This window comes from Vigna angularis, chromosome 4 (genome assembly GCF_016808095.1).
Source record: "Vigna angularis cultivar LongXiaoDou No.4 chromosome 4, ASM1680809v1, whole genome shotgun sequence".
NCBI lineage: Eukaryota > Viridiplantae > Streptophyta > Magnoliopsida > Fabales > Fabaceae > Vigna > Vigna angularis.
The window spans coordinates 10,400,141-10,419,967 of record NC_068973.1 but is presented as its reverse complement, the minus strand read 5'-3'; the positions used below and the strand labels follow the sequence as shown (position 1 = coordinate 10,419,967).

Genomic DNA, 19,827 nt, shown 5'->3' with positions numbered 1-19,827 from the left:
CTACACACCATGCCTGGTCGCATTCTCAGTCGTGTGAACCAGATCAATGATTTTTTTTTTTAATTGTTCACTGAATTTTTATAATCCAAAATATTCTTATTCCAGAATAATTGATTAATTTATTAAAAACAGTTTCTTTTATTTGCACAGGTGGAGGAATGATCTTAAAACATGGTATTTCACATTTTTTTTTCTTTCACATTTCACATTTCTTGTCATTAATTCATATAAAAATTATAATATTATTTTTTTTCCAAAATTTTAAATTAATAAATTTATAGTTTTTTTTATTCAATTTCTTATAAACGTGAAATTCAGATTTCTTTTTCTTCAATTCCTCACAATTAGATTCTTTATAATATATTGCAAAACTTTTCTTGAAAATTTAAGTATTTTATTCATAAATATCTTATTCGTATTATTCTTCTCATATACACATCACAAGAAAAAATTAGATTTAATAAATCAGAGTTAATGATTACAAGACAAAATATTATTACACAAGCTCCAAGTTAATCAAACTTCTAGAGCAATAGTAAATGTATAATTAGTAAATGTAAACGGGTAATGACATTTGTGCTTGTGTTATTTTTTTATCTTTTATATAGTAAAATATTTTTTTTTCCAACTTGAAAAACATCTATGAAAGACTGTCAGCTCGGATTGATGGAATTGATTTCATAATAATTCAAATTTAATATTTTAAAATTTATGTATAACCATTTAATTTATCGAATTAATTAGATTATTTGGATTGTAAGTTAATTCGGTTAAATTTTTCAAAACCCAAATTTATATTATTATCTTTTTAAAAAAAGGTATTTTTTGTTTTGAATAAATAACGAAAATATAGTAAATATTTAACTAAAAAGATATATGTATAACTTTAATAATAATTTTATACAACTTATCATTAAATTTTTAACATAATAATATTGTATTCATAAATTGATATAAGTTATTAATAAACAAATTAATAAATTTATAAATATTAAAATATAAATTTGGTTGAGTGAAATATTCATAAAATTTCAAGTTGATATTCAAACCTAATCATATTCATTTTACTCAATTTTATTTATTTATCCAATCCAATTTTACTGTTACTCAAATCTACTTCAAATTTTTTTGAGTTCAATCGGATTGAGTGTATCACTAATGCTGCTATAATTTTGGGGGTCATCTCCAGCATCCATTATTCTTCTGTCTGTCATGTGATAAAATAAAAGTATGTGTTCTATTTGAGGTAGGATTTTTGGGTTTACGTTTGACAGGTAAAGAATACATTTAAATAGTTTTAGTTTTAATGTCGATTATATATATATATATATATATATATATATATATATATATATATATATATATATATATGTTTAACTCAATCTGACACTGAAAAAACATGCAATAATAGTTACATATTCGATCTAATAATTGAACTTCTAACGTCCAAAGGCCTATTTAAATGAACTATGGTGTCGTTTTAAAATCCAGGGTTTGAATTGCTTTAAACTATCATCAATATTATCTTTCTCCAATTTAGCTACATTTTTTGTGAGAAAAAGTGATTGCACCATTAAGTTACGATCAATACATCAATTATTTACTTAAATTAAAGTACTTTATGAATTTCACCCACTTTATCTATTATATATAGATTTTTAGAGTGTATTTTTTTTCAAGATTTGTGAAAAATCATTCTTTACCATATCTATATATAGAAATCAAAGAGTCCTTATCCAATGAGAATGTAACTTGTCAAAAGTGGAAATAATGATAATTAAGAGAATCAAAGTAGATAATTTTAATGATTTATTGTCGAGTTGTTGTAAAAATTGAGAAGAGATAATTGGTAAATGATCGTTTAATACTTGAGTCCAAAAGAATTCAAAGAGAATACTAAAATATAATTGTAAAGTTAGTAAAAATAATTGAGTATACTTTCAAATAAATCAATGTATTTATAGAAATTTGAATTCCTTAATTAAGGTTAGAGAAGATTGAGTTAGTTATTTGAATTTTTTTCTTAAAATATATTTTAAGGAGTTAGGAAATTGTATTTAAATTGTCATTTACATATAACTATTGAGAATAAGTTTCTTATCGAGGTTGAAGGATATCTATTTCCTTAAAAAACAAATGTTTGAATTTGAAATATTGTTTTCATTGTCATACACCAGTACAAAAACACCATACAACGTCGAATATTTTTGGCTTTTAACGACGCATTCGAGTTCGACGTCACAGCTAGAGACGTAAGTTTGACGTCGAATATAAAAAATTCCACATTCGTCGAATTTTGCCTAATATTCAATGTTAATCAATTTTTTTGTTTTTTTAATTAATTGTGATCCTCTTTTACAACTCTACAAGACCTAAAAAGGAAAAAAAAAACAACAGATTTCAGTTTTTGATATTTTATAAAGCATGAATTATGAACGTGTAGTATACTATCAACAACAAACAATAATAACCAACAACAAACAAGTTCAATCAAACAACAACAACAACAAACAAGTTCAATCAAACAACAACAACAAACAAACAAGTTCAATCAAACAACAACAACAAACAAGTTCAACCAAACAACAACATCAAAAAAGTTCAACAAAAAAAACAACAAACAAATAAGTTTTTCAAAACGAAAACAAAAAAAAGCTTCGTCACCCGTGAGAGAGAAAGCAGAATGCGCCTACGAAGGACAAGAGCACGAAAATAATCGGTTAAAACAAACAAAAATCATACATAAAGTAATTAATTAACATGCATTTGTATCAAATGAAAGAAAGATTACATGTGATGCTCGTCAAACTTCGTTCTAGAGAAGTTTTAGAAGAGAAGAGGATATCGCGCGCTAAGATAAAGTGAATGAATTTTCAATCTCTCGCTTAAATTTTTATTGAATTCACTAACCTTTTGACGTCGAATTTAAAAGTCATTCGACATTATATATCTTTTACATCGAACTACAGTTCTAAACGACGTTTAATAATTGAATTTATTTACAAAATATCACCGCTCATTTTTAACGTTGATTATTTCGTGGTGGGACGTTAAACACATAACGTTATACATTGTGTTTGTACTAGTGATAGATGACATTAATGTTTTAACTTCAAGTCGAATCAGATAGAATCAGATAACATTGTTAGGATTAATTCTCATATTTACTTATATACTTATAATTTCATTTTATCCCTTGTGCATTGAAATCTTTTTACAAATTAATTTTTCCTCGTTGTCTTCAACAAACTTGACCATCAATTCTCATAGTCACAATTTAACTTAATACGCAAATCATACTTTTTACATTAAAAGGTCTAAAAACAATACACATTTAATATCAAAATAGAAAATATTGCTTGCTAAAACATCATTTTCTAAAATGTTTTACGTTTCACTTTTATATATTATGAGCACTTTATATGGGATGTAAAAATTTTCTTTTATAATTTTTTCATGAAGATTTGATCAATATGATTTTGGTTTGGTTTTCTTCCTATTCAATTTTTCATTGTTACTTTTATTTCCATCTTAGTTATATTACAAACAAGTGCTTGAATGCAACAATTTCATCCATCTCCTATGCAAATTTTTTTTTTTGCGATCAATGATCAATTTCACGTCAAAATTATATATATTTATTATATGATTATTGTTGTAGAGATACTATGATTATAAATCAACTAACAAAAATTGACATAAAGTATCTTTATTTACAAAAAATAAAAATAAAAAATTAATTTATATTTTATTAACTTAAATTTAATTAAAATTAAAATTAATTTATATTTTATTAAATTCAATTCAATTAAAATTAAATTTTAATTTATATTACATTTTATATTTTTTAATTTTATTTTAAAAAAAATATTTGTGAAATCTACGTATATCATGAATTTTAAAATATTTATAGATAATTTTAAATAGTTATCCAACTAATAACAAAATAAATGAATTATTTTTATTATAATTAAGTAACAAATAGATATTATTCATTCATGTTCACCAGTTGTCATCCTAGATACAAATTTATCATAGAATAACTATTAACATATTCAAATATATAAAATTAAAAATTAGAAAGGACAAAATAAAATATTTTCGGATATTTATTAACTGTTTTAACAAAATCAGAAGGTTCACTTACATACCCTCCTATACACATAGGCATGTCACTGTAGGTCTGTCACTAGGTCTGTCAGGGAATATGAGTATTGAAAACATAATCATGATTACTTATAAAGACTTAGACTCATACAAATAAAACAATCATAAGATGTCGAAAACTGAAAATTAGTATTCAAGCGTTATTTCGTAAATTGAATATATTTTTCATTATTCACGTTTATTCATTCAACTCTTCATTTATTCACTATTATGGTTCTTACTAACTTGAATTTTGGAAAGTATTTTATAAATAGACTTTCCTTCAGTCTTAAACATTCTAATCAGAATTTATTCTTAAGGATTTCATAAGCTTGTAAAATAAATTTTACGTTATTTAGATCTCGTTCAACTTACGCCCCTCCTTTCAATAAAACATTAGAGTTGAAAATGGGAGGTTGACAAATATTTTTGGACTTGTAAGGGAAAATGTCCAAGTGTTTATTATGCGTTTATTGAACTTTTCCGCAATAAATTTTAAATATTTTGGAATGCTTATGCTCTAATATAATTTTTTAATTGTTATATATAAAGTAATCTAAAAATCAATTTTGCAATACATCTTTTAAAAAAAATATAACGTATAAGATAAGAATCTAGAAAATAGAGTATTAGACTTGATAGGTGTATTAAAATAATCAGATCGAGTATTTTATTTTAAAATAATCTTATAATATAAATTGAATATTCTAAAACTCGTCTTGTTGTCTAAATATCTTCTATCTCTCTAAAACACTATCCTTTTTGTTTTCTCTTATTTCTCTCTACAATTTCTTACTCCTCATTCATCTATTCAACGATCAGGAAGTGTCTAGGCAATCCTTGCGTCGAGGGCTACCAATCTGACCGATCAATTAGTTGAATCGAGTAGGTACATGGTAAACCCTTTTCTTTGGTATTTAGGGTTCTTAATCCTGCGAAGGAGTTTTGTTTGCATGGATCAAGAGTTCTTCTTCTTCAATTCCTGACTCAATTTATGTTCTAAGGGTTATTTCCTATCACCAATCGGTGATTCATAGATATTTCTAGAGTTTCCTTGTGGTGCAAGCATCGGTCAGGGTTTCTTTTAGAGTTGTGCAGAATTACACTGAGGTAAAGGAAGCTAGAATTTGCTTTAATTAGTAATTAGTTTTGTATGTTTGGTAGTGTAGGATTCTTGATTTAGTTGAGTTGAATTCATGATTCTAGGGTAGATGGAAAATGTGCAATTTGATTGTTTTGAGTATGAAATGATGAACTGTGATGATAAATTGTGTAGAATGATGTTTTGGTTGTAATTGAATGCATGAAATGTGTGAAATCTATAATAAGGTTGGTTGTTTAATAGTAGAGACACTTTGTCATGTTTTAAGGTTAGTTTTGAGGAAGTGGAGTAGTGAAAATGTGAATTTGGGATTAGGTGCTCAATTGGTGTTAGGATAGCTTTGGTAAGTTAAATGGGACTTGCTTGAGTCCCTAAGTTGCTCAAAATAGTGACAAAAGTGGTAGAATGCAAATTGGGTTCATAAGTTGAATAGTGCTGCAAAATTATGCAGACTCGCTGAGCGAGTAGAGTCGCACAGCGAGTGGTGGTAGAGTCTAACACACTGTTCTAGTATTTGCTCAACGAGTTGGGTCGCCGAGCGAGAGGGTGAGGTTTGGGAGCACTGTGAGTTTTAGTCGACCAGCGAATGAGGTCGTTGAGCGAGTGTTTGAAGGGCCTGGACCACTGTCTCAGGTCTCGACCAATGAATGGGGTCGCTGAGCGAGTGAGTTGGGGGTCTGGACCACTGTTTGGGAGATTCGCCTAGCAAGTTGTGTCGTTGAGTGCGAGGTTAGGGTCTGGTACCACTGGGAGTTTTATTCGCTCAGCGAGCTGGGTAGCTAAGCGAGATGACTTTGGGGTATAAGCGAGATGACTTTAGGATGTTTGAATTTAGTTATTCTATATGCATGAATTGAGTATGGGTATATGTTATACTAATGTATGAATCTTTTATATCTAGTTTACACTTCTATTTGTGCTTGTCCTTGTATGTGGCTATGTATATTATTTGGCTATGATCATCCGGTAGGTGTGAGCAGAGGGAATGACATCTCTGTGGAGTAGGCGCTTGATGGAGAAGATCCCGCGGTGTAGTCAACTTAGACTAGCTTTGTACATAGTTTTGGTTTATCCAGTTTGTATATAAAGTTTTAAATTTATAGTTGTTTTTGGATAACTGTAAGTTAAACTTTATACTATAGTAATTACAACTGTTCTATCATATCATGTCGGTAATAACTCTTTTATATTGTTTATTCTATATTTTTGGGATATTATATATAAATTTGAATTTAATTAATTTTAGATCATATTTTTCAAAAAATAAAAAATATTAAAATTATTGATTCTTTATTCCATCCTAATGGAAAGGGATGGGAAGAGGTACAAGAACAGAAACATAGAAGAACAAAAACTTAGACTCAAATCAAGTCAGAACAGAACTCCCTGTAATATTTTTAAAATTTTACACAGTTTTTCCCTGTTTTCGTTTACAAAGAATACTGTATTTTATTTCATAAAATTAAAAACTTCAAACGGAAAGAGTTTAAATTTCAAATAAAAAAGTATGAACTTAATTTTGTCCTAAAATCTTCTTTCCACGCTATCAATCTTAATGGTTTGAATTAATTGCCAGCTTTTAAAATAGTAGATTATGTGGCAAACTAGCAATCAAAACTTCTATTTTGGATGCAAGAACAGACAAATTAAGCACAAAAAGGTTAGTAATTACGTAGAGAAATCAAAAGTGGGACCAATTTTATCTGATCAGATGAAGAAAGAAAAACAGTTAACCCTATTTGCTGAGAAGCTGATCAATATAAGTCCATGAAGGAAAAAAAACATAGAACTACAGGGCTTGATAATCAAAAGCCATATATCTATTTAAAGTTACAGTACTTGTTAACAGTTATTGTACACCGATTGGATTGGATGGGCCAAATAACGCCCAACAAATTCTCATTCACTTCCGTAGACCCTTTGATGTAGAAATACTAAATACTAAAAAATGACTACCTAATCTACACAACTCAGTATCATGCTGCTGCTTCTGGTGGAAAATCATGCACCAAGGGCTGCTTAGGTTGCCACAGGAAGAGATCTACCCTTAACTTCCCTTTGAGGCACATAACAAAATTTATAGTTCTATTATCATACATGTCACTTGGTTTCCTTGATAGCAAACTACCATCATTGCTTTCAAGAAAGAGGTACCTTCACAAATCTTCATTGCCTTCATCTTTGCTTGTTGTATTTGGAGCATCATCAAAACCTGAGCTAGGGGCAAGCTCATTCAAATCAAGGAATCGTCGCTTTGTGGTGCCTTCAACTTCCTCCTGGCCTGGACTACTAGATTTTTCAGGAGGCTGGATTTTGCTTTGTTCATTCTCCTCTACAGCAGGATATTGGTTGTTCCCTTCTGCAGGGTAAGTAACAGGCTCCACATCTTTGGTTTCTTGTTCTTCATCGTCATTGCCATCTGAATCTTCACTTTCCATCATATAATCTCCATTCTCAGAAGGATCTGAGTGATCATCTGATGCATTTGCATTAGACTTGTCAGGTTTAACGAACTCGGTTTCTGAATCAGACATCTCTAACTGCCGGTAATTTATACGTTTTTGTGTTGCCCTCTTACTGCGTCTTAGACCTGATTGAATCTCACCCACAGACCTTAGTTTAGTTTCCCTCCTAGTTCGGCCTGCCAGTCGCTTGAATTTACGGGGCTTGTCACTCTCCTCACTGACACTCATGGAATCTTCTTCATCGTCCTCTTCTTCATCTTCGATGTTATCTTCATTCCAATTATATTCTTCGTCTCCTTCAGAGCCAGAGCTACTAGAAGCCTTCCTTCTCTGCTTGCGTTTCTGAAGATACTCTTCAGAATACACTGCTTCTCCCACAATATCATCATCACTGTCATAGTCAGCCTCATTATCGGACAATGCTTCAACAAACTCTTTCTCTGAATACCGTTTAGGCTTCTGTCTTCGTCGATTGCTGATGTGAAATAAAAATTATCAGTGAAGTAAGATATAGAAGTCATCAGAACATATTTGAAGGGATAAAATCAAAACCACAAACCTTCTATCCAAGTCCAGTATGTCAGTTTGATTATCTTCCTCCATATCATCGAAGTCTGGTGATTTTGGAGACAGCATGCCAAAATTTAGTTCTTGAGGGTCATAAGAAGGGGAAGGACCACTCCATTTACCATTGGATAAAGCTTCCGGTTTTGATCCTGGTTCTCTTCTCGGTATAGCTTCTGGGGACGGTGGCTTCCGTCTGATATAGAAAGAAAAAGAGACTATGTCATGAGTACAAAGCATGACAAATGCATATGATTGGCTCCTGTTCTCTCAATATATGCAACAACAAAAATTACATACATATCTAGAACAGCCAAATAGAGGTACAAGAATGTAAGATCACAATGCAAAATCCATACTTGGTTATCTTAATTGCCTCGTTGATGGACCGATCATAATCATCTGCAATGACAGCAATGTCAAGTTAGGTCAATTTAAAGCCTCAAATACTGACACTCAAGAAATGAGTTTACTTTTGTCCAACCAAACCAAAAATTATGTAGTTCAGGAGAATTTTTGTCATAATTAAAGTTAAACAGGAAGCTGAGGTAAAGTTACATCCTGGATGCACAATGAAACTGTGAAATTATCAATGTCCAGATTCCGCTATCATCAATGCAGGGTAAAATTGCAACAAAGCTTAGTGATAATGTTACTTTTTTAATTAAAAGATGTGGATGTATGAAAAATATAAAGGCTTGCCAAGTAGCTATGCAAAAATCCAATGGAACTTTCATCAGATCCAACGGAAATCCTAAAACCAATGTCAGATATCAGAAAGTCCCAATAAATTATCCCTGTACTTAATAACCAGCAGCCAGCCCCCTTGGTCCAAGCAGGGAAAGCTTTTTAATTCTACTAACCATACATTCCCTAAGAAGAATAGAATAGATATCCTTCACAATATTCAAGGCCAACAATGTTTTAAATAGCTAACGTCTCTATTCAGAAGGATTTTTTGGAATAATCACATAGATTCAGCCTTCTATTTTGTCCGCTATGGCCACTACAGCAGTCCCTACAGCAGGCAATGGCCGCTTGCTGCTACTGTGGCAGTGCTATAGCACATTATTTAAAACCCGGATTCAGGCTACTTGACCCAGAAGGTACCTAGGGTCCTAACATACCCACAACAATCCAACTGTAAAATTATTGAGCTGTCTAATAAACCTCAGCAGTCCATATAAAGAAAAAAATGAGGAAAATGAAGAGGCCAAGTCCAGCTGTGAAAACAAAATGCAAACAATGATGAAACTTCTTACCAAAAGTGTAGGTAACAGGTTTCCTATCACGTAGTGAACGCCCTAGGGCAAGCCCATCAACACCTAAGAAATTATCAAGAAGAAGAGCTTGTCTGTGTTGTTTTTTCATCAATCTCTCCTTTCTCTGCACAAGACAGGTCAATTTTCTCAGTTAAAAGTACAACAGGATTCTTGAACCATTTATCAAGATAAAAAGAAGAGCAAAAATGAATTCATGTTCAAATCCTATAAAAAGAAGAGCAAAAATGAATTCAAGTTCAAATCCTAGAATGCTACATCTTCTCAACCATGCCAGATTAATTTTGCCAGTTAAAAGTACAATAGGGTTCTTCAAGGACCATATATGAAGATAAAACTAAGAGCAAACATGAATTCAAGTCAAAGTGCCCATTTTTTCAATTTTCTAAACCCACTGAGAGGAGGATAGGGTAGAGTAAGCAAACACAGATATAGTACCTTGTGAACCTTCTCAATTTCAGGAAGCATGTCTATCTTCACCTTCTTCCCCACAGAAACCTCCGTTCTGTTTTTACTTGTGAAAAGCTTCTCCTGGGCAATCAGATGGTAAAAGCAAATAAGATGAAGCCCAACTAAAAAAAGTTGCAAACTTCACGAAAATTGGCAGAATTAGGTTACTTTATAATATTTCCCTTTGAAAATGAAAAAAAAAAAACTAACGGTCAATCCTATCTTCTATAACAAAAATATATCTGCATTCTTAGGTCTGTCAAAAAAAAAAAAAACAGAGCAATAGAGGGAATTGTAAACCAAAGGATTCAAGTAGGGTAGCCAATCCCAATTACTGGCAAAAGGCTTAGTTGTTATATCAGAATGTTTATAATTTAACTTTAAAATGATATTAGTCAAAGGATCAATGGATTTTGAACAAGACAATTGAGAAAACAACTGATTGCATTAGATAATTGCTGCAGCTAATTTGATCTCCCTGGTTCCAACACTGATGAAGGCCTCATTCTGGCCAACAACTACTTTTTATTATAAATAGAAGGCACTTAACACTTATGGTGGCATAAGGCACCCTCTGACCACTTTAAGTTCTTAGTTGCATTATATTTTCTTCATGCATATTATGGCTGAGATTGCCTTCTAGCACTTATTGATATTTCGGAAAAGATTGTTCTTTTTTAGTAGTAGTCATATGAAATGGCAAGGAATGAAATTTGAAAAGTATAATAATGTTGTAATGTATAGTAGAATTGTAACAATCAATGTTCTGATTTTGTTATTGTTAGATATATTGTGTATATGGGCTTGGCCCATCCCTATGTAATGCTATGTATGACATGTATATATGTTCCACTACACACAATCCTATCACAAGATAAATATATACCATTTCTCTCTACATGGTATTTAGAGCCTAATTTGAATCCATGTCATCCCAGTGGACTCACTGTTCAATAGTGCCAATTTTTCCTGGATATCATGTCCACTCTGATTTCCTACTACCCCTTTCGCTGTGGATTTTTTCCTTTACAGTTATTAGGTTTATCAACAATTGGTGAATCTAATGGTTTCATTCAAGGACTATAATTAACTTTGAATTTTCTACAAAATAACAGTTTCCTATTTGATAAGTTCACTTGGAACTTTAGTTAGGGTTTCTAAATCAAAATAAAATTAGTATCAATTTGTGACTCCATATATACATCACATTAATTTACTGATTAATATATTAAGTGATCCATTATCTAGTTCAAAACCTATAACTCAAAAGTCCCAATTCCCAGAAAAACACTGAACACTCGTTAAAACATGCCCACTAAGCATAGATAGATGAGTTTGAATAACTTACAGAAACATCCAGAAATTCATCAAAATTGGTAGCAACTGTTTCCCACTGGTAGGTTGTATTAGAAAAAACCTGGGAACCTCTTGGTTTCCCTTTCTTCATTTGAACCACTTCAGTTTTCCTTATCTCCCGATACAACCTCTGACCAATATTTTGGTCATCTTCATACCTGCACTAATCAAATGCCATGTAAATAAAAAGAAAAAAAAAACAGAGATAAATGTGCATTAACTTTCCAGTATGGCACTTCAAACTTCGAACAGATTGAAGTCAAAGCACATGAATATTACCAATAAGAAACTCCATGCGAATCACCACCAATACGCTCCTTGCGAAATGTTGAAAGTGGAATGCCATGCTTGATTGAGCTGTCAATGTAACTCCTGATATCTTCTTGCTGCAAAATACAAGTCAAGTTTAATCATGTACACTATCAAGAGGGATGATCAAAAGTAAGATTTGTGAGTCAGGCTATAAATGATTTGCCCCTCAATCTGTGCACTTGGCAAGTTTTGATCTTGGGAGTTAAATACCTTTTGCACTGCTCCAACCACTACCTCCCCCCCTTCCCCCGGTAAAATAACAGAACCCCAAAGAAAGTTATTGCATAATAGGGTGTCCTAGTTAGACACAATAGCCATTGGCCAACTAAAATAGTGCATGGTCATGCATCTCGAGGAATCTGTGTGAATTTTATTAAAAGAAACTATTGAGGAAAATTATCACACCCTTGTTAATAGACAAGCCCAAAGAACCACTCAATATAAGAAATAGATAAACTAAACCTAGAATAGGTGGTTGCAACTTGAACACAAAACGAGGCAAACAAAAATAGTGAATGACAGATAAATCACATGCATATATGATAGTATAAGTTAATTCAGTTCTAAACATGAATCGCATAGTTTTCAGAGATCCAACCTAAAATAAAGGAAAGTGGCCTCATTCTTCCATACTAACTTTCACCCATTCAAGGAAAAGTATATAAGAAATATAGATATATACATAGACATTAACTGGGCAAGGGTACCTCAACACGAATGTCACATAATGCTTTTAAGATGACCACACGAACCCCTGGATCAAGTGATTTATATACTTCAATCTCCGCTCTGTCACGTCAACATAACATGAGACTCGGTAAACATATAAAGTGGATTTTAGATATTGCAAGATTAACTTACCCGTGTGAAGCAACAATAGGAAGATCCCCATCCGCAACCTGCATTTGAATTCCCTATTCATATTAGCTCTGGAAACTACAAAATGTTATATAGAATTTTCAGCTTGCTGAAAAAATAGTCTTATTACCCAGTGCCACCAATCTCTTAATTTTCTGCATAATACGGTTATCCAAGTATCACGTGAGAGTGCCATTCGTGTAATGGGAGGAATTGCCTATAAAAAAGATACAATTAATGTTATCAGACTAGCGGCAATTTTGACAGCTTGTGACATTGTACAAAGAAGAGAGTATTGATCTTGCAGAGGAATAGATTTTGAGAGGGATCAGTGCCCTATAAAAGACAATGGCAAACAACTCTCACAAGCTCTTAAACTGCAAGACAACTAGAATTAAAACCCTTGACTTTGTCACTCGTTTAACAATATCTATCTATCCACCAACAAAAGAGATTAAGCAAGATTAATGCTATTTATTATAATATCTAATCTAATTTTAAAAACTTAAATGAGTTCAAGTATCACCACTGTTTTGATTAACCACTTCAATAGATGAAGGACAAATGGAACTAAAGACAAAATTCAATAGATTCAATAGATGAAGGACAAATGGAAGTAAGGAGATAATGGCATTGAACTTGTGACAGCATTCGTTGCACTACAGCAGCTTAAAGTACAAAACTTCAACTACCTCTGCAAGATATGGAAGTGTGTGACCAATAACATCAAACAGTCTAAGCTTTCATTCTCCCCAGTCCCCACTATCTCTTTATCACTCAAAACCTAAGTACCTAACATACAAGTCAGACTTGCACAGATTTATGTCGTTATCTACTCAACCCAAAAACTAAATTTCAAAACAGTCCAAGCACACTGTTTTAATCAATTCATTTCCATCCACAAACTCATTACATCATGGATGAGTATAGCATGCACCATGTCTATAACAACACTTTCTCATCGCAGAATGGGAGTTTCAATACAGATCTAAAAGATCTAAACCCTCAAACAATTAACTGAATAATTTCCCACATTATTTAAATCTGCAGGGAAGCTATAGTTCAAGTATAAACACTTTGCAATAAGAATTAGGTATAACAAAAACTCGTCTCAGAAGTTCTGAGAATTCTTCAGAGTAGGCCTTTTCTATAGTAATTTCTGTAGTGATGCCCGCCTATATAAAATGTCCAGTAATGTATACATCCACCTCTTGCAAGAATGATCATGATTATCTTTGACATATTGATTTGAACTCAGAAAATCAGAAATAAGACCAACAAGGATGAAGCCCAGTGAAAAAAAATCCAAAGGTACATTTGGAAGTTGTAACCATTTGATGCAGCATAGTAGTTTACACTTAGAAACAAAAGAAATAAGTAAACTAAACTTAATAGCAGCACACTTAAACACTATCCTTCAAAAGCAAATTGGGCCAATATCAGGGCAGAGAGCACAAACAATCAGCAAAAGTCCCCAGTTTAACACTCAAGAAAGGGTTTCCCAACATGCAACAAAGGCCTCAAATCAATTACTTGCTTTGCACCAACCAATTCCTGCCAAACTCAACTCAGTTGCAAATAATCATGTCCATCTCCCAGCATCATATAGGTCAAACATATTATGGCCATGAATCCATCAGACAGGCAATGCACTTACAAACGCTATATTCGTTGGTGTTCAGTTTTTGGCTCCTTCCACAATTCCCACATTTAAAAGAGTTTCAACCACCGCATTGAATAAAGAGTCATTCGAACAGTCAAGTAGTGGCTAATACTGAAGCTTATCATTTGGATATTCAACTCAAACTCTTAGAAAATTTTGAAACAAGTTCTGACCTTTGCCATTTGAATTATAATCCCAAAACACTCTTCTCTGTTTCAGCAACAGCAACCTCCAGATACCCTACACTAATAAGAACTCCACTTTACAGCTATTAATTTCCCTCGCTCCCGGGTAACGGGCACTAGACATTATCACGAAAATACAACTTCATATTTAAGGCATACAATCATAATCAAAACCACCGCAATATTACTCAAATTAAGAAAAAAAACACACCAAAACAACATCCTACAAACTCCTAACAATAATAACAAGCACAAAACTAACACAACCGACATAGTCTAGAACTTCACAGAAGAAAAAAGAAATGCAGTACGAACACAAGAATAAACCAAAGGAAGAAAAAAAATAAAAAAGCACCAACCTTTAGCAAAGGCATATGTATATCACTCAATGTGTCATTGGGAGTGAGCAAAGCCGTCTCAAACTCTTCAGCCGAGAATTCTACTGAAATATTCAAAAGATGCCTAAAAAGCTGCAGCAGCAACAACAACCACAAAAAAAAAAGAAAAAAAAAACTTAATACAAAGAATGCACAACAAACCCAATGAAAAGCAAAAAAAAAAATCACAGTCTCGAAGCTCACATTTAAAAAATTGAGTATTGAAGCCAATTCCCACATAGACCGGAGGTTGTAACGCGGCAACTGTGCAGGCGGGGGCGGTTCCACCAGCGGCGTCACGATCTTGCCGCATTGCTGCGGCTGCGGCGACGGCGGCTGGGGCGACTCCTCGCGGCGAGGCTCCCTCTTTGCAGCCTTGGGCCTGGCCGGCTGCGACGCCGAATAGAGGCGTGCAGCCGTGCGAATGGTACAGGCGCGAGAGGGGCGGTTCCTGGTGGGTGCGGGGGGAGCAGCATCGGCGGCGGCAGTAGCGGCGGTGTTGGTGGTTGCTGCCTCCTTGTGCGAATCGGGTTCCGGCGAGGGTTCTTTGTTGTCTTGCAGGGGAGATCCTTGGGACATGGTGTGAGAGAGAGAGATCAAAAGGGTTTTAGGTTAGGTATGGTGGGATTACGTGTAGAGGATCATGGTTGGGTTAGCATTGAAGACGGAAAATCAAAGTGAAGAACGAGGGGTTGTAGAGAGAGAACCGAAGAAGGGTACTTTCTTTTTTTTTTTTAGAGAGAGAAACAATGAATGTTTGAAAAAAAAAAATTGGAGCAGTGTTTTTTTTTTAAAGGGACCAAAGAGAGGGACACAAACCCTCAAATTCAAAGGTGCATGTACCTATGTACCTATGTGGTTCTGCAAATATAGGTAACTCAAGGCAGCACAGAGAGATAGATTTGTAAGGGTCAGAAACACAAACACAGTGCCAGGAATTTGGGTTTTCACTTTGCAGCTTTCATTTTTATTTATCTTTTACTTATACTTATGTTTCATAATTATTATTTTTTTAAATTGTACGGTTGCAATGTTCTGTTTCTGATGTTAATTTTAATTTAAATTTTCGTTACTGTCTTTTAAAAATTTGATATAACTAATAATTTATTTATAAATATTAAACAGAAAGGAAAACAGGTTTTGTGTTGTCACTTGTTTTCCTTGCCAGCTCCATGTACGATTTGTGCAGCTAGTATCCTCCAGAGATGAATTTTCAATGGAGGAATTTGGTTAAAAGGTTGCATTTGCAAAGTTTTTGCTGATATATTTGCAGATATATGTGAAAAACAAAATTAATTAGCCAAAAAGAATGAGAAGAAAAAACACGATAATATTTATTTTTATACTATTGGCAATCAGTTTTCATTATTATGGATTGATACAATGTCTGACACTTAAATCTGAAGATCTTAACATCTTTTCACCTATCACATGGATTATATCTTCAAATTGGGTGAATTTCGTAGAAAAAAATGAAATAGAAAGATATAGATGTGGTAAGTAATATAACGAAAATTTAAAAAGATAAAAAATAAAGTAAAAATGGGATAAATAAAAAATCCATGTATTCTTATAAGTTACTTTATCATGGGTTTTAAAATATTTACTAATCTAGAAAAATCACATTTTTTTTGAGTTATGTTTTTGTTTAAATATCATATTTATCGTTCTTTTGTAATTAAGTTTTATAACATATATAGATACTAAAGGTTTTACAGTACATATTTTATTACTCAGTTTATTTAAGTTTTGGAGTGATTGCCTTTTATCTTTTGACTATTCGTATAACCTAATATATATATATATATATATATATATATATATATATATATATATATATATATATATATATATTAAATTACTTCAATCTAAAACATTTTCGCTCAAAATTGAAATGTTTCTCATTCCTCCAATATTAAAAGTATTGATGGAAGAAACATTTTAGATGGAATTGAAAGATGTTTTTTCATTAAAATATATTTATAAGTAGTGGATCATACATAAAGTCAAAATAAAGTTATTTTTTACGAATATTAGTTGGTACAAGGATACTTATATGTGTTCAACTGATATAACATTATAATATGAAATAAATCACATTAAGATAAAACACTAACATTGTATTGGCCTAAGAATCCTATCATTTTCTTACAATATCTTGTTATTAGATAGAACATATCAATCATCTCTTTTAAACATATTATCTTAACCTTTAGATAAATTAATCTAAGTAATTATGGAGAAACTTGATCAAATTTTATAACTTCTACTATAATTATGTTAATATAAACATGTGAATGAATCATTATGAGTTTATGATTAATTCATCTAGGTCTTTTTTTTATATTGGATAAAAATAAGTTTTATATGTGACTTATCAGATAATTTCTAGTGATTAACTATATGACTTATACTCACTTTTTCGTCTGTATGGAATGTTGCGTTAATATTTTTCCCTAAATTAAATATCAAAACAATCCATTAATTTCTCGGTCAATGGTATCATAGTTTCGACACTTAATATTTAATGGGTTATATATATATATAGAAGAGTGACAAGAGTGGACATTAGCTCCATGAGCATAATCTAGGATTGAACTTAGAAAAATTCATCATTGATATGAGTTTTAACACCAATACATGTCATAAATTTGAAAATACAAATAAAAATTTAAAATTAAACATATATATGTATATCATGAGCATAATCTAGGACTGAACTTAGAAAAACTCATCATTGATATTAATTTTAACACCAATGTTATAAATTTGAAAATATAAATAAAAATTTAAAATTAAACATATGTGTATATATATATTACAAAAATAATATATTTTATGACAAGTTATTTTTCGACGGTTTTAGAAACCTCGAATAATTGTTGGCGGTTTATGACTAAAATTATAATGTTTTTTTTTAATTTTCCAACCGTTTATAACAAAATCCACTCCTAAAGTATTTTTTTAAAAAATAATTTTCCTATGGTTATTTAATGAAACCGACGGTAATCCTTAAATATTTCTTCAAATCGTAGTTACTTCTCATCCCTGCTTTCATTCCTTCTGCATCTAATCTAATTTTCCTCTAAACCCTAATTCCCTCCTTCTCCTTCATTTCCCTACACCACAATCATTTTCCTCCAAACCCCTTCTCCGCATCACAATCTTCAAATAAGGCGACTTATTGTTCATGGAGCTCCTCAGTTTGGCTTCATGTTGGTCTTCTCCTGCTTGGACTGAGCGAGGTGTCAAGGCGTCGAGGAATTTGTGAGCTAAGCGAGGCGTCGAGGCGTCTTATTGTTCGTCGAAATTTCCTACTTGTCCAATCGAGGGACCTTGTCGTGGTTGCATAGGTCATCGAGGTGCTTTACCGCGTTCGCTCCTGCACTGACCATCAAGGTAAGCCGTAAATACTGCGTTCGAGCTTGACACTCTGGTTTTGCCTCTCTCAAACTGAACTCCCGTAGATCTTTGTATAGTAACACCTTGTTTGCACATTTCCATTGTCTCCATGCAGCAACATGTCATTGTAATACGCTATCGAGGGTCTTCCTCAAAGAATACTTCATATTCATGAACAAATATGATGATATAATGTTCATCCACAAAGAGAGGATCTAAATAAACTCCTTAGGATTTTAACTGCTAAACAACACTAGAATTAGTATACTAGGTGTATACTTGCATTAAAAAAATTAGGGTTCGAAAAAAAAGGAAAAGTGTATGATGACTTTCCCAATAAATATACGATGTTGTATTGGGAAAATTGGGTCCCGATATTTTGACAACAAAGTTTTAACACTTTTGACAACGCCATGTATCAGCATTTGATTGACCAGTTTCAATTATTATTTTTTAATAAAAATATGATGTCGAAATGGGTTGAGGGTTAACTTTTTCATGCTTCCAAAAATACCCTTATTTCTTTATCTCTCCAAATTGTGTTTCTGCGTTTTGGTTCACCATTCCATTTTCTTATTCTCCTCTTTCTCGGTGTTAAGCAAAACCCTTGGCATTCTTTAACTTTGCCTCCTCTTCGTCGTTCTCTCGTGGCTCCTCATTTCCTTTGGCTCCTCATTTGCGTGGGACGAACCCAAAGTTCGTTCTCCTCATTTTAGTCCTCCATTTCGTTCGCTCTCATATTCCTCATTGTGCACAATGGCATTCTCCGTTGACCATGGTGGTTCGAGCATGGTAAAATGGGTTTATCCATTTTCTTCATTGTGTATTGGGTTTGGCATTGGGTTTTCGTTGTTGTGTTTAATTTTCTTTTCTTTTCGTTTTTGGGATTTGGCCTTTTCTTATTTTGGTCTCTTTGATGCAGTTCGTCATTCTTTTTCAACAAAGTATGTTTGTGCTTTGAAGAGAAGAATAAAAGGAGAAATGTACAAAGTACGCCTCGTGAAGAATCCGACATGAACACGACCTTTGTAAGCCCGAGAGGCATGTACTACAACCAACCCAGTGTGTAGAGGTTTGTGAGGATCGGATCGTGAAAGCCTTACAAGAACAAGGCGCTTAGAACCCCATACAAAGGAAATATAGCAAAACATGAGTGATTTTTGCATTGAATTGTTATAGAAAGGAATACAAAATTGTACATAGATGAACAAATAAGTTTATTGTACCCAATTTTTTTAATGAAATAAAAGATGAAACTTTATTCAGTTTGGTTATTGTTAATGTTAATTGAAGTTTTAATCTCTTTGTTATTTTAATTGTCATATGTGTTGTTGTTTGGAATGTGAATAAACAAAGTGGCCAATGCAATTGACTACCATCCATGAATAATGATATCACCAATTTTCATTGCATCTATGGAATGTGTTGCCTATTTTGCCTCTTGTAATCGATTACAATGAGCCTGTAAACAATTACACGAACAAAATTGTGGTTTTGTACAAAAACTTGTGCTGCAAGAGTCAATTGTGGCCACACATGTAGCCAAAGACATTTTACGTTATTTTTTCATAATTCTTCAGTGGATGAGAGTTGTTTTTAGTGTTTAAATGTGACTAGAGGAAGAAAACTGAGGTTTGGGCCGTCCATGGTGAAGGAAAGACCTAATG

General features: G+C 32.5%; 1 protein-coding gene across 2 annotated transcripts; it reads right to left on the bottom strand.

Moving 5' to 3' along the window:
* Positions 1-7,008: 7,008 nt before the first annotated feature.
* LOC108331961 (DDT domain-containing protein DDR4) lies at positions 7,009-15,714 on the bottom strand. Of its 2 annotated transcripts, XM_017567000.2 has the most exons (12): positions 14,963-15,714; positions 14,741-14,851; positions 12,664-12,750; positions 12,537-12,574; positions 12,383-12,464; positions 11,643-11,749; positions 11,356-11,521; positions 9,996-10,088; positions 9,540-9,663; positions 8,637-8,679; positions 8,273-8,473; positions 7,009-8,188 (listed from the first exon to the last, which is right to left on the bottom strand). In XM_017567000.2, exons 1-12 carry the CDS (start codon positions 15,335-15,337, stop codon positions 7,405-7,407), a joined length of 2,211 nt encoding a protein of 736 aa, XP_017422489.1. In that variant the 5' UTR covers positions 15,338-15,714; the 3' UTR covers positions 7,009-7,404. The 2 variants fall into 2 exon arrangements, with proteins under 2 accessions (XP_017422489.1, XP_052732306.1); XM_052876346.1 differs by lacking the exons at positions 14,741-14,851; positions 14,963-15,714 and adding an exon at positions 14,370-14,393 and having other exon boundaries at positions 7,047-8,188.
* Positions 15,715-19,827: the final 4,113 nt, after the last annotated feature.

Coding starts and splice junctions, on each gene's coding strand:
- LOC108331961 (XM_017567000.2), bottom strand. CDS start 15,337: ATGTCCCAAGGATCTCCCCTGCAAGACAACAAAGAACCCTCGCCGGAA. Junction 12,575..12,663: donor TAAGAGATTGGTGGCACTGG/GTAATAAGACTA, acceptor ATTCAAATGCAG/GTTGCGGATGGGGATCTTCC. Junction 8,474..8,636: donor GAGGCAATTAAGATAACCAA/GTATGGATTTTG, acceptor TTTCTATATCAG/ACGGAAGCCACCGTCCCCAG.